The sequence below is a fragment of the Scardinius erythrophthalmus genome, assembly GCF_964197995.2.
Source record: "Scardinius erythrophthalmus genome assembly, chromosome: 3".
Taxonomy (NCBI): Eukaryota; Metazoa; Chordata; class Actinopteri; order Cypriniformes; family Leuciscidae; genus Scardinius; species Scardinius erythrophthalmus.
Window position 1 is genome coordinate 8,487,818 of NC_138223.1, and position 11,517 is coordinate 8,499,334.

At 39.9% G+C, this 11,517-nt stretch overlaps 1 protein-coding gene across 1 annotated transcript; it reads left to right on the plus strand.

Annotated features, from left to right (window-relative positions):
* Nucleotides 1-832: 832 nt before the first annotated feature.
* Nucleotides 833-4,893, plus strand: uncx4.1 (Unc4.1 homeobox (C. elegans); the record flags this gene model as incomplete). Its single annotated transcript, XM_081360871.1, has 3 exons — nucleotides 833-1,094; nucleotides 1,818-1,993; nucleotides 3,681-4,893. The coding sequence occupies 3 exons, from the start codon at nucleotides 833-835 to the stop codon at nucleotides 4,587-4,589; spliced, it is 1,347 nt and encodes a 448-aa protein (XP_081216997.1). The 3' UTR covers nucleotides 4,590-4,893.
* Nucleotides 4,894-11,517: the final 6,624 nt, after the last annotated feature.

An 11,517-nucleotide genomic window follows, 5' to 3' on the forward strand; every position in this document is an offset into this window, starting at 1 on the left:
TTTGTTTCCACCTCCTGAATTTTTTTTCATCACACCTGCCAAAATCAAGGCCACAGTAATCAGAACAGTGGAAATGAGTTCGCTCGCGTGCAGATATTAGAAAGGCTGAGGTGCTTGTAGTTTTAAATTCATCTTGACAGCTCGCAACAGGGTGGGTGATTCTCCGTCCGTTATAGGATCACTCTATTCAGGGAACCATGCCTCCGCGTAATGGGAGAACATCATTTTACGCGTTCAGAGAGAGCAAGACGTTCCTTGAAAAGTATGAGGCACTTGACGTTTTCGGTTGTTAGTAGCCTATTTGTTATTTTGTTTTCATAGAACGAACGAACGAGGCTTTCAGAGCAGAACAGTAAGCTATTGGAACAGAGTCAGTGTGTGTTTATGTAGTCGCTGTTTAGAATTTAGTCGGGAATCAATCAATTTGCCGGTTTCGCCTCCTCCCCTTTCCCCTCCCTCCCGTCTAGTTGTGATGTCTCGTGTCGTGTTGTGACAGCGCTGGTATTGTTTATTGAGGTGGATGTCAGGTATAATTAGCAATCGATATGGAAAACGCTCGTGTCGTGGCTCTGACGTCACCGACGATTAACGTTTCTTATTGGTCACGAATTCCCTAGCGCGAGAGCTAGTTATTTGGACAAGGAGAGAGTTGATGTTGACAAAGTAGGAAAGAGCGTAAAGCCTGCACGCCTGCCTCGGTCTCCTTATTCCTTAATTGGGATCGCAAAGCATGTGAACGCCGCACGTCCTTTCACGGCTCCTGCATGCGCACTGAGGGAAGAGTTGGAGCTTGTTTTGGCCAGACAGACGCTTCCCTGATTCCGGAGATGCAATGATGGATAGCCGGATCCTCGAGCATCCTCATGCCCAGTTTGGAGGCTCTTTGGGGGGCATGGTTGGAATGGGTTTCCCCTACCACCTCGGTCACCATCATGTTTACGATATCACCGGACACCAGCTACAGTCAGCGGTCGCTGTTCCTTTTTCTATAGACGGATTACTTAACGGATCATGCTCAGCGTCTGTTGCAAACTCCAACCCATTGCTCGTATCTGGATGTGGTGTTAACGGGGATAATCAGTATAAACTCAGCGGTAAGAGAATGGATATCCGCTTCTTCTATTCCATGTAGAATATAGTAGGCTATACAGTTATATTATCAACAGTTTGGGGGCAATATTTAAGTTACGCGAGGCCTCTCGCTCGCCAAAAGAATATGGAATACTTTTATTTTATTTGTAAATTGCACACTTAAGAAATGGAAGCTTTGTTTCGTTTCCATGATTTCAGGTAAACTAGAAAGTAGGCCGATTTTACTCGGATTTCTAATACACTGATAATAATGAAATGTATTTGGCTATAATCCTCATCATGATAACAGATTATTTTCTGTGGGTTTTAAAGGCGTTTGATTCATGTTTTATGGGCTAGCCGAAGTCTATTTGTAATTCTAGACTGTGTGAATCAATAAACACTCATATTATGTAGGCTAAATGTGTTACAAATGACTGTGAAATAAAACACGGCATTGAACTTAATCACATTATTTCTGTAGGCTGTATTTTAAGAATCATGCATGGCAATCACAGGAAAAAAAATGTTTTAATGTGGCCTAAAGGTTAATTAGTTTAATGTCATTACATCGGGCACTGGACTCAAGTGGAAAAAAAAAATATTCTAGTTTTTTATTTGACAACCACTGGATTGTTATAAAATTGTAGTGTTTTAAATCATGTCTGTTACCATAATGTTATGTAGACTATTCTAAGCAGAACAGTGTGTATGCATGCGCGTTCTCACATGGTCTGTGATCCTAGATGCTGGAGACCCCGACAAGGAAAGCCCTGGTTGTAAACGGAGGCGAACGCGTACAAATTTTACGGGCTGGCAGCTGGAGGAACTAGAGAAAGCGTTCAACGAAAGCCATTATCCGGACGTGTTCATGCGCGAGGCGCTCGCGCTACGTCTAGACCTTGTTGAGTCACGTGTTCAGGTAAACGCTGGTTTGTTTTTATGTCATAACAAAATATTTCATTGACCTTTATTGCAATGGCCTATTTATTATTAACAGACACACAATTAGCTATAGCAGATCCACTCCATGTTATATATAACCATGCTATTGGCCTACCCCTTTTTTTACAATGCTAAATGCTAATTAAAAATGTAAGCTTTTAAATGCTAAAAGTTAGAATTATTTTTCTAAATGCATGACAGCAGCATATACATTTTAAAATAATAGCAATGTTCAAATGTTTAATGTTCAACCATCATTTCATCAATTAAAAACGTGAAAAATCTTATAACATAGCCTGATGTGGACAACAATTTATTCATAGCAGATTTAGCTTCTAAAGCAGATTATTATAAACAATTTGTTAATTTTATTAAGATAAAAATGCTGACATTTAGATATTTTAAAATTATACAAATGTCCTGTTTTATTGACTAATATATTAAACACATTTGCTAACATTTTAGTTAATATATGATCAGTTTTACCAATTCTTTACTAAATGAAATATAGGCCAGTGGATTGTGATGCTATAAGCGTTGGACGTGCAGCCTTTGTCTGCATTTTCCCTTTTTGTCGAAATTCGACGCTGGATGAGAAGCAGACTTGTTTGGGGAGTTAAAAGCTAAGCTTTGTATTATTCTTATTCCTCAAGGAAGATTAGCCTTCTTTATCGTTAGGTTTGTGTGCTCACAGATTTTAGCGACATTAACATTTCATGCGTATACACAGCTATTGTCATGTATAGCCTCGATGTCTCTATGTTAGTATGCGTCTTAGCCTGCTGGTGGATGCTAACTGTGGTGTTATCAGCGCTGAACAGACGGCAGTCGCCATGTGAGGGGTCTGGGTGTGAGGTGCGAGCCTGCTGCTCTCTACCTCTGCTGGGCCAAATCTGTCCTAGCGCTTATACGCGCCTAAATGAACTTTAGGGGAACAGGCCCAAATTAGCCACGCAAGAACCAGGCTTAATTGAAAGATTGAGAGTGAGCCATTACATTAAATCAATTGACAATTAAGACAAGCGCATCTGTGGCTAAGGGCTTTATGCTAGAGAATATGCCTACTCTTAGAAATAAAGGTTCCAAATGGGTGATTTAGCATCAATGCCATGGAAAGGTTTCCCAAAGAACCTTTCAGTCAACAGTTTTTAAAAGAACCTTTTTTTTCCCATAGTGTGCAGATAATAAAAAATAAAAAAAAATCCTGAAGAAGCCTTTTCTACTTTTGTGGCATGGAAAGGTTCTATGAAGAACCTTTATTTTTAAGAGTGTATAGATTAAAACATTTCCTCTGTCCAATTCGTGCATGTCATATTGTTGATGAAGCTTGGATGTCAAATAGAAAAACAAGAGTTTTCAGAAATCAAGCATCTTTTTATTTTTTTAAGAAAATGACTGCTATTGAACCTTTAGCTTATTTTTTTTAAAATCAATATTGCCGTTTTATTTAATTTAATACATTAATACAATTAAATAAAAAGACACAATTCTGTGATTTGTAATTACAGGATAATATTGCGATAAAGAAACGAAATATTTGTAGATTTCAGGAGCTTGTCAGATTTATTCAAGCAATTTGTATAACAATAATTCGAGGTTCATTTATATGAATTGATTCTGCCATATTTTGAAACAACCCAAAAATCTCAACCTTTGCTTTCTAGGTGTGGTTCCAAAACCGGCGAGCTAAATGGCGCAAAAAGGAGAACACGAAGAAAGGGCCCGGTCGACCGGCCCACAACTCTCACCCTACCACCTGCAGCGGCGAACCAATGGACCCAGAGGAGATCGCACGACGGGAGTTGGAGCGCATGGAAAAGAAGAAGCGAAAACAGGAGCGCAAACTGCTGAAATCCCAGAACAAGCTGTTAGCTGGTGATCTCTTCCACACGCCTGGATCTGACAGCGACAGTGGAGTATCGCAGAGCACCGATAGCGAGTCCACTCCGCACACCGGGCCTCAGCCTAGCACTCACCGACAGCATACAGAACATATCTGTGACCAACATCCACGCCACCAAAGAGCCAGTACAGTCAACGAGGCAGCGGAGCCCATGGACCCCGCGAACGGCATCACACGCGCCCCCACGCTCCAGAAACTCAACCCGTTCAGTGTGGAGAGTTTACTTGCCGAATCAAGTCCCAGGAGAAAAACTATCCTGGATTTTTCTCAGTTACCGCCGCAGCGACCACTGGTTGGTAAAGGCCATTTTCTTTTATATCCCATTACCCAGCCGCTGGGTTTCATTGTGCCACAGACAGCGATGAAACCGAGTCAGGATTCAGGACACTCGGGTCACAACTGTTCCTCAACAGACATCTCAACCTCAAACCAGAAAAACATCAATCACTCGTGCAAAGACACCGAGCTGCAGAGAGAAAGCAAGAACTCTTCTTCCATTCAGCCTTCAAACACAAGCTCAGAGAAATGTTTTGCAGAATCAAATTCGTTTGAAAACGACTCTGAGTCCATTGTCACAAACTCAAGCCAGAAAGAAAGCATCTCTCCTAACCTGTGTCAGTCTGAATATGCTGACACAAACAAAGATGGGGAAGACGTTGACATGGACTGAAATATCCAGTGGCGCCAAGTGACTTATCATAATCCCAAAGCTGATAACGACACGTTTTTCTATACAGGACTGTTTTGATTCATTTTTTTTATACTGTTCAGAAACGGATATTCTTTATTCAGGTGAACTATCTGTTTCGGCGTAAAATATCTGTTCCAATTCAGCGACTCGTCTAACTTTAAGGAACAAGTTAGCTCACGAGAACAACATATCTTCAAACGTTGTATAAATGATAAAGTATCGGAAATATTTATATATGTAACATTTTGATAAGTAATAAGAATAAGAATAATAAAATATTGTCAAAGAAAACACCTTGTATTGCCACCTCAGTGCTCACGGTTATCCTGTCTGTTTTGTTTATCGTTTTGAGAGGCTGCTGTACTGCAGGCTCGTGTTTATTGCTTTAACAAATTCATTCATTCAAAACCTCCAGTTAAAATGAGGTCTCACGCCGCGGGCGGTAGGACTCGGTCAGCTCCTGTGGAGTTTTGATATGAAAGTAATTATTTTCCCGGTGGCGGCTGGGAGGATACGTTTTTTTTTCTTTCTGTTAGCCTGAAGGGTTATTATGCATTACCGATTCCAGCGATATGAAATCACATAAACTTCCAACAATAATAGAATTAGCATGAAAGGCTGGCGAGTCAGATTGAAATGGGGAAATAATAGCCCAGGCAGCTGCGAGCGTACGTGTGAGGATGTGTGTGTGTGTGCGTGCGCGCGCAAGCCTGGGTGATTCGCGGGGTGGAATTTTCATGAGGCGCGCGGGCCTGTCAGGGCACGCGTAGGCGGCAATATTAAGATAGATGTTCGATGATATCCCTCATTGTTCTGTCGCGTACATTGATGTTCCTGCCTTATCGGCCTATTGATCATTTGTCGCTCTATAAGAACAGCCCCCTCTCTTTCTTCCCCTCTCTCTCTCTCTCTCTCCCTCTCTCTCTCTCACACACACACACACACGTTGTTTTCATGTTTTATGGGAACTTTCCATAGACATAATGATTTTTATACTGTACAAACTGTAACCCTACCCCTAAACCTATCCATTACAGAAAACTTTATGCATTTTTACATTTTCAAAAAACATCACTTAATATGATTTATAAGCTGTTTTCCTCATGGGGACCAAAAAATGTCCCCACAAGGACAAAGATTTCAGATATTGCCATTTTTGTGGGGACGTTTTTCCCCCCAATAATGGGTTTATTAGGCCACACACACACACACACACACACACACACACACACACACACACACACACACACACACACACACAGAGAGAGAGAGAGACCAGTTTACTATAATAATGTTACATGGGTTAACTCATGATGGCACGTTACAGCATCTGCACTGAAATAGTAGCGGGTATAAGTGAATTAGGCTATGGTGATCAATATGATCAGGGATGTCTGTGTCAAGAAGGAAAGACGGTCCCAGCATGGGTCTGTGATGGATTTTGGATTCTTAAAGCAAACCTATAATTATTACGTTTCTTAAAAGATTTTCTCAACACACAGTTTAGATTCTGTAGAAGTGGGCAGTATTATACAAACGTAAAACTGCCAGCCTCCGGTCATCTTCACTGAGCCCCTGTATTTGCAAATAAATTAAAAGTAAACGGAGGGACTGAGCTTTACCCTATGAATGACATCTTCTAGCCTTAATAACATTTACATAATTTCTTATTTCGGGTTACTGCTATTTGCACTGCATGAGACCTAGCTTATAGGAAAAATAATGAGAGAAGGGATCTTCTCTGGGGGGATGTGCTACTTCAGCGAGGAGAAATATAAATGTTTTAGTGTAGTTATGAGTGTACGAAATGAGTGCAAGAAAGGCTATATTTTACAGTGGCATATTTTATATGAGTTGATTGTGAAGGTCTGACACATCCACGCACTCGGGATCCACCAAGCACGAGTGGGCTAAGCATAATAATTTATTAAGACTAACAATGAATTGATTTATACTAAATGAATTGATGATACTACAGGCTCTCCTCACGTCTGGTCAGGCCCCCAGTGCTGTAATCTAGTCTTGTACACGTTATGAACTCGGTTTATAGATTCAGGGAGTAAAAAGTTTTCACTTTGAGCACTGAGACTCATTATAAACGGAGAAGGGAGGAGTGTAAATTGTTTTTACGCTATTATCTGTCCGTAAGCCCCAATTTCTCTTGCTAATTACGAAGGTGTTGCTTCTCATCGACAGCCGGCTGCTGATTTTCAATTTAACTGATCATCATACATTCATTTCTCCGCATGATAAATCTACAAGGCCGCCATGCCCGGGGTATTGAGTGGAGAAACAGCAGCGAGAGAGAGAGAGCGAGGGAGCCGGGTGGAGAGAGTGTGGTTAATGGGGGAAGTGTATGCGCCAATGAGTGCGGATCAGGCAGCTAATTTACCACCTCCCGTAGCCTTCTATCTCCGTATCTCATTTCCTCTTTTCTCCCGGGAGAGATTGCCACCCTAGAGCCGCATGCACAGACAACGGACAACGGGGTTGTCTTTCTTTTTGAAATCCCCACCCATAAAAACCTTAACGTGGATGATGGCCCAAAACATTGTGTTTTGGAATTAGGATATCATGGTTTCATTAATGGTTGAGCTTTTTAATTTAATTGCATGTCACATTTTTTATTTAAAAAGAAAACCTTTGCACAATTCTAATACAAAACGTCATTCTCATGCATATGGATTGACACATGGCCTTTTCTCTAAATAAACAAGATATTTTTCGTTGATATTTATGTGAATGTTGAATGAGTATATTTTAGGTGATTATATAGGCTATAGGTGTTTTTAGGTTTATTCATAGTCCTGTATAACTTTTTTTTTTCAGGATATCAACTATCAACTATCAACCTAAATAATTTAATGTCAATTCCCATTAAAAAGTGCATATACACAGATTGTTTAATGATACACGTGAATGATACACTCATTTATCATAGACAACATAATTAGGCAACAGAAATAATGTTATGAAATGTAATATTTGAAACATTAAATTGTAGCTAAATATAGAAACTTGAAACGATACATGAAAATCTGAAATTCTAAAAAAAAAAAAAAACACAACCAGGCCTACAAATTTTAAGTAGCCTAAAGGCCTGTTCACACGCGATATTCACGCACGCGATATTCGCAGACGTTTAACGCCTCGTGACTAAACAAAGGGCGCCAATGTGAGTGTGCACACCGACGCGAAAAACGCCACACGTAAAAGCGTCATTTTTTAAAAAACGCCTCGGATTCGTTTTTTTGGTTTGACGCGCCGCGTCAAAAACTATCCGACCAATGAGATTGGCGCTTTTGCGTCAGCGAAAATCGCTTGGGTGTGAACACAAAAAACGCGTTGAAAAACGCTGGCGAATATCGGCGCGCGTTATTCGCCAGCGTTTTTCAACGCGTTTTTTGTGTTCACACCCAAGCGATTTTCGCTGACGATGAGCCGAGTGAACATGCAAATTCATTCCCTGACATTAGATGGCGCTTAATGTAAAACATAAACCACTCCATAACAGTTCTCTTTTATCAAGATTTTTGTAGTCGCTGTCGCGTTTGTCATATAGTTCTTTGTTCCGACACCAACGAGACCAGCAGCTCTACATTCATGTTGCCTTGCATCTTCCTCGTCTTATTTCTTCCCGGCAGTGTAGACGCTACTTGGTGTAGCCTATATCTTCTTCGCCGTTACGTATGTGTGCTCGGCAAGACTGTTTTGTGTTTGAGCGCCCCCAAGTTGTGTTTTACTGTAACTTCAGAAGCTCCAGACACGTGAGCAAAAGCGCCAATCTCATTGGTCGGATAGTTTTTGACGCGGCGCGTCAAACTAAAAAAAACGAACCCGAGGCGTTTTTTTAAAAATGACGCTTTTACGCGTGGCGTTTTTCACGCCGGTGTGCACACTCACATTGGCGCCCTTTGTTTAGTCACGAGGCGCGAAATTCGTCCCGGTGTGAACAGGCCTTAATGCTGCATTCCATCAGTCGAATTTAGGCCTATATATGGCTCAAAGCGGACATAGCCTACTGGGCCATCGTGTTCACACTGAATTTGGAGCAGACACAAAACCTGCTACACCCTGACCATGGATACTTTTAGATGCATTTGGGTTCACCTTCTCGAAGTTCAATGGCGATAAATGCGTTTATTTTCATACTTAACAAAGCCTTGTTACAGTCATAACATGTCATGCACTGCAAACTTTTGCTAAATTCACTCTTCGTTTCCATGCGACTAAATTTTCGGAACATTTTTGTTTGCAGTGTAATCTCACGGCAATTCGTCCGAATTCGTATGATTTTTGCTGAATCGTACATATTTTACAGTTGCCCAATCCATATGAATTCGTGCGAATGACCTACCCCTGACCACACCTTTAAACCTACCCATCACTGGGGTTTAGACAAATCGTACGAATTATAACCACCTCGTACTCACTCGTACGAATTGGTCGTGAGATAGCGTTGGTCCAAATCAACTGGTTCTTGTCAGTGCAATCCGTAATGTCTTTTGTCATCTCTATCGTTTTTGTTTAAATTTTTTCCCCCTGAAATAACTGTGGTATAATAGGAATAGCCTTTATAATAATTTGATAAATAATGTCAGTTGCTACACCGATATACCATTTGATACTGATCATTTCTGAAAGTGCTCGAGCGATGTAGCCGTCATGCTAACGCAATTTGTTCTGTCTGTTTAGCAGCAGGTGAAATTAAAATGTTTTTGGGTGACCTAAAATGCAACTGAAAGTTTCTTAATGTAATATAGAAATAACCCGTTTAATGTGGTTTGTAAGACCCCCAACAATTTGTTTAGAGATCCTTTGAGTGGGGGTGGGCCTGAGATGTTACACTGCTTGAGGGAGTAGCGCACAATTTCCTCGGTCGTGTCTTTAGGCCTCTGTAATTTGGTAGATAAATCAAGCACGTTTTGGTCTCAGGTTTAGCCGTTCAAGCTCGGTGATTGATTCGGGACCCGCGGTACTACAGGGTCACTGACAGTCTGGATAAATCAGACCAGTTCGGCGGCCGACTAATGAGACCAGATTATTTCAACAGCCCGAAACGAGCGTGAAAAATAAGATCTCCCTCATTCCGAGGTGTCAAATCGATTCAGCATCACCGTGCAAATACATAGGCCTGCACACATACATTTGAGCACGGATGGGTCCTCATTGTTTAATTGGACCTAAAGCACAGGTAGGCTATCATATTAAATTGTCACAATCCATCTATAGCCTTCCACTCAATGCAGCAACTGAAGAATGTTTCACTTAATATTTTGAGTTAGCCTAAAGGCCTAGGCTTTTAACATGCCCTTCTATCTGGTTGACTAATATAAATTAACATTGGGAGTATTGGAGAGGTGCGTCAGAGAATCTATTTTTTGTCTGTTCAAGTTATCAGGTTTTGAAAAGAAAAAAAGAATAAATAAAATCGAATATATAAAATGAAAAATAAACACGTCTCCAGTAAAGCACAGAGTGGGAATATAGCTAAACCTATATCTATATGCTATTATATCACCTATGCAGGTTCTTCATCTGTTGTCAAATACCTGTCTATTTAATATTTCCATATTATGCTCATTTATTTATTGAGTAAATGCCAGGGAAGAAATAACCTATTGTGTGTCGAACATCAGGCTAATGGAAAAGGCATCGGCCTATAACTGTTAAATCGTAAAAATTAAATTAAGGTTCTGAATTAAAATTTTTGGCACACATGGTCTGATTTTGCTTCAATTCCATGTCTTATACAAATCTTGTTGGTGAATTAAGGGTGATAAGTGTCAAATGGGACAGTATAAATATACAGCGATTATTTTCTTGCCTAATGAGTGAAAATAAAAACTTTTTTGTTTTTACTGAGGGCATTCAATTTTGATTATGGGGTCTCAGACCCTCATTGGTGTGACATTGTGTAGGTGGGTCGGGCAGGCATCAAGCAGGAAGTTGACCCTGAAATACAAGAAGTGAGGGAAATGACATGAGTTTTAGGTAGTTTTCATAATAAGGTCATATATTTGTCATTGCTATATTGCAGAAAAAAATGTTGATGGAAACGTGAAAATGATGCACTACTGCAAAAAAATCAGTAAAAATGTTAATGTTAATATCATGTTGTTTTCAGAATTAGGTTGTTTTTATGTTGTCCTAACCACACAAACACAATTCAGATGGATGGGAAAGCAAGATTTTGGGTAATTGGGACAGCGCTTAAAGGCTTTGCCAATTAAGAAAATGTTCTGTATGTTCTAAATTGGTGGTTTTCAGCAACAAAAATGTATTTGCGAAAATAAAACAGCTGTATTCTGAAAATAGAAACATAACATTTATTTAATTTTTTTACTGTTTCTGTTGCAGTATTACCATTTATTGGGGATGTGGCCACCCAAACATTAATGCAAAAATTACCACACAAAAAAAAAAAGAAAAAGGAATTTTGGACCTGGCGCACACATATTTCCATTTTTCAATGACTTTTGGACTTCAAGCCTTCTTTTACCTAAATCAAGTGTTGAATGAATTGAGGATGGATTTATAAACTGTTAAATCTTGCATATGAATGGATGAACTAACTTGTTCAATAAATATGCTTACTCTAGCCTAAATCAATGAAAATATGTGCTGTCCCAATCACACAAAATGTTTACAGATGAAAAAAAAAAGAAACAAAAAAAAAAAGGTTTTGGCTCAGTTTACATAAAACAGTAACATAGCCTAATATAACATTGTTTCCTCATCAAATGGATAGGTAAAATCTTCAGTAGGGCCTATTACAGAAGTGTATCATGTGTTGGGCTGTTGTTTTTAATTTATGGCAAGAAACAAAAAATTGTCCCTACCACCCTTCATTCACCCTATATAAATCATCAGCCTCTTTTTGCACCCCAATACACACCCACCCGTT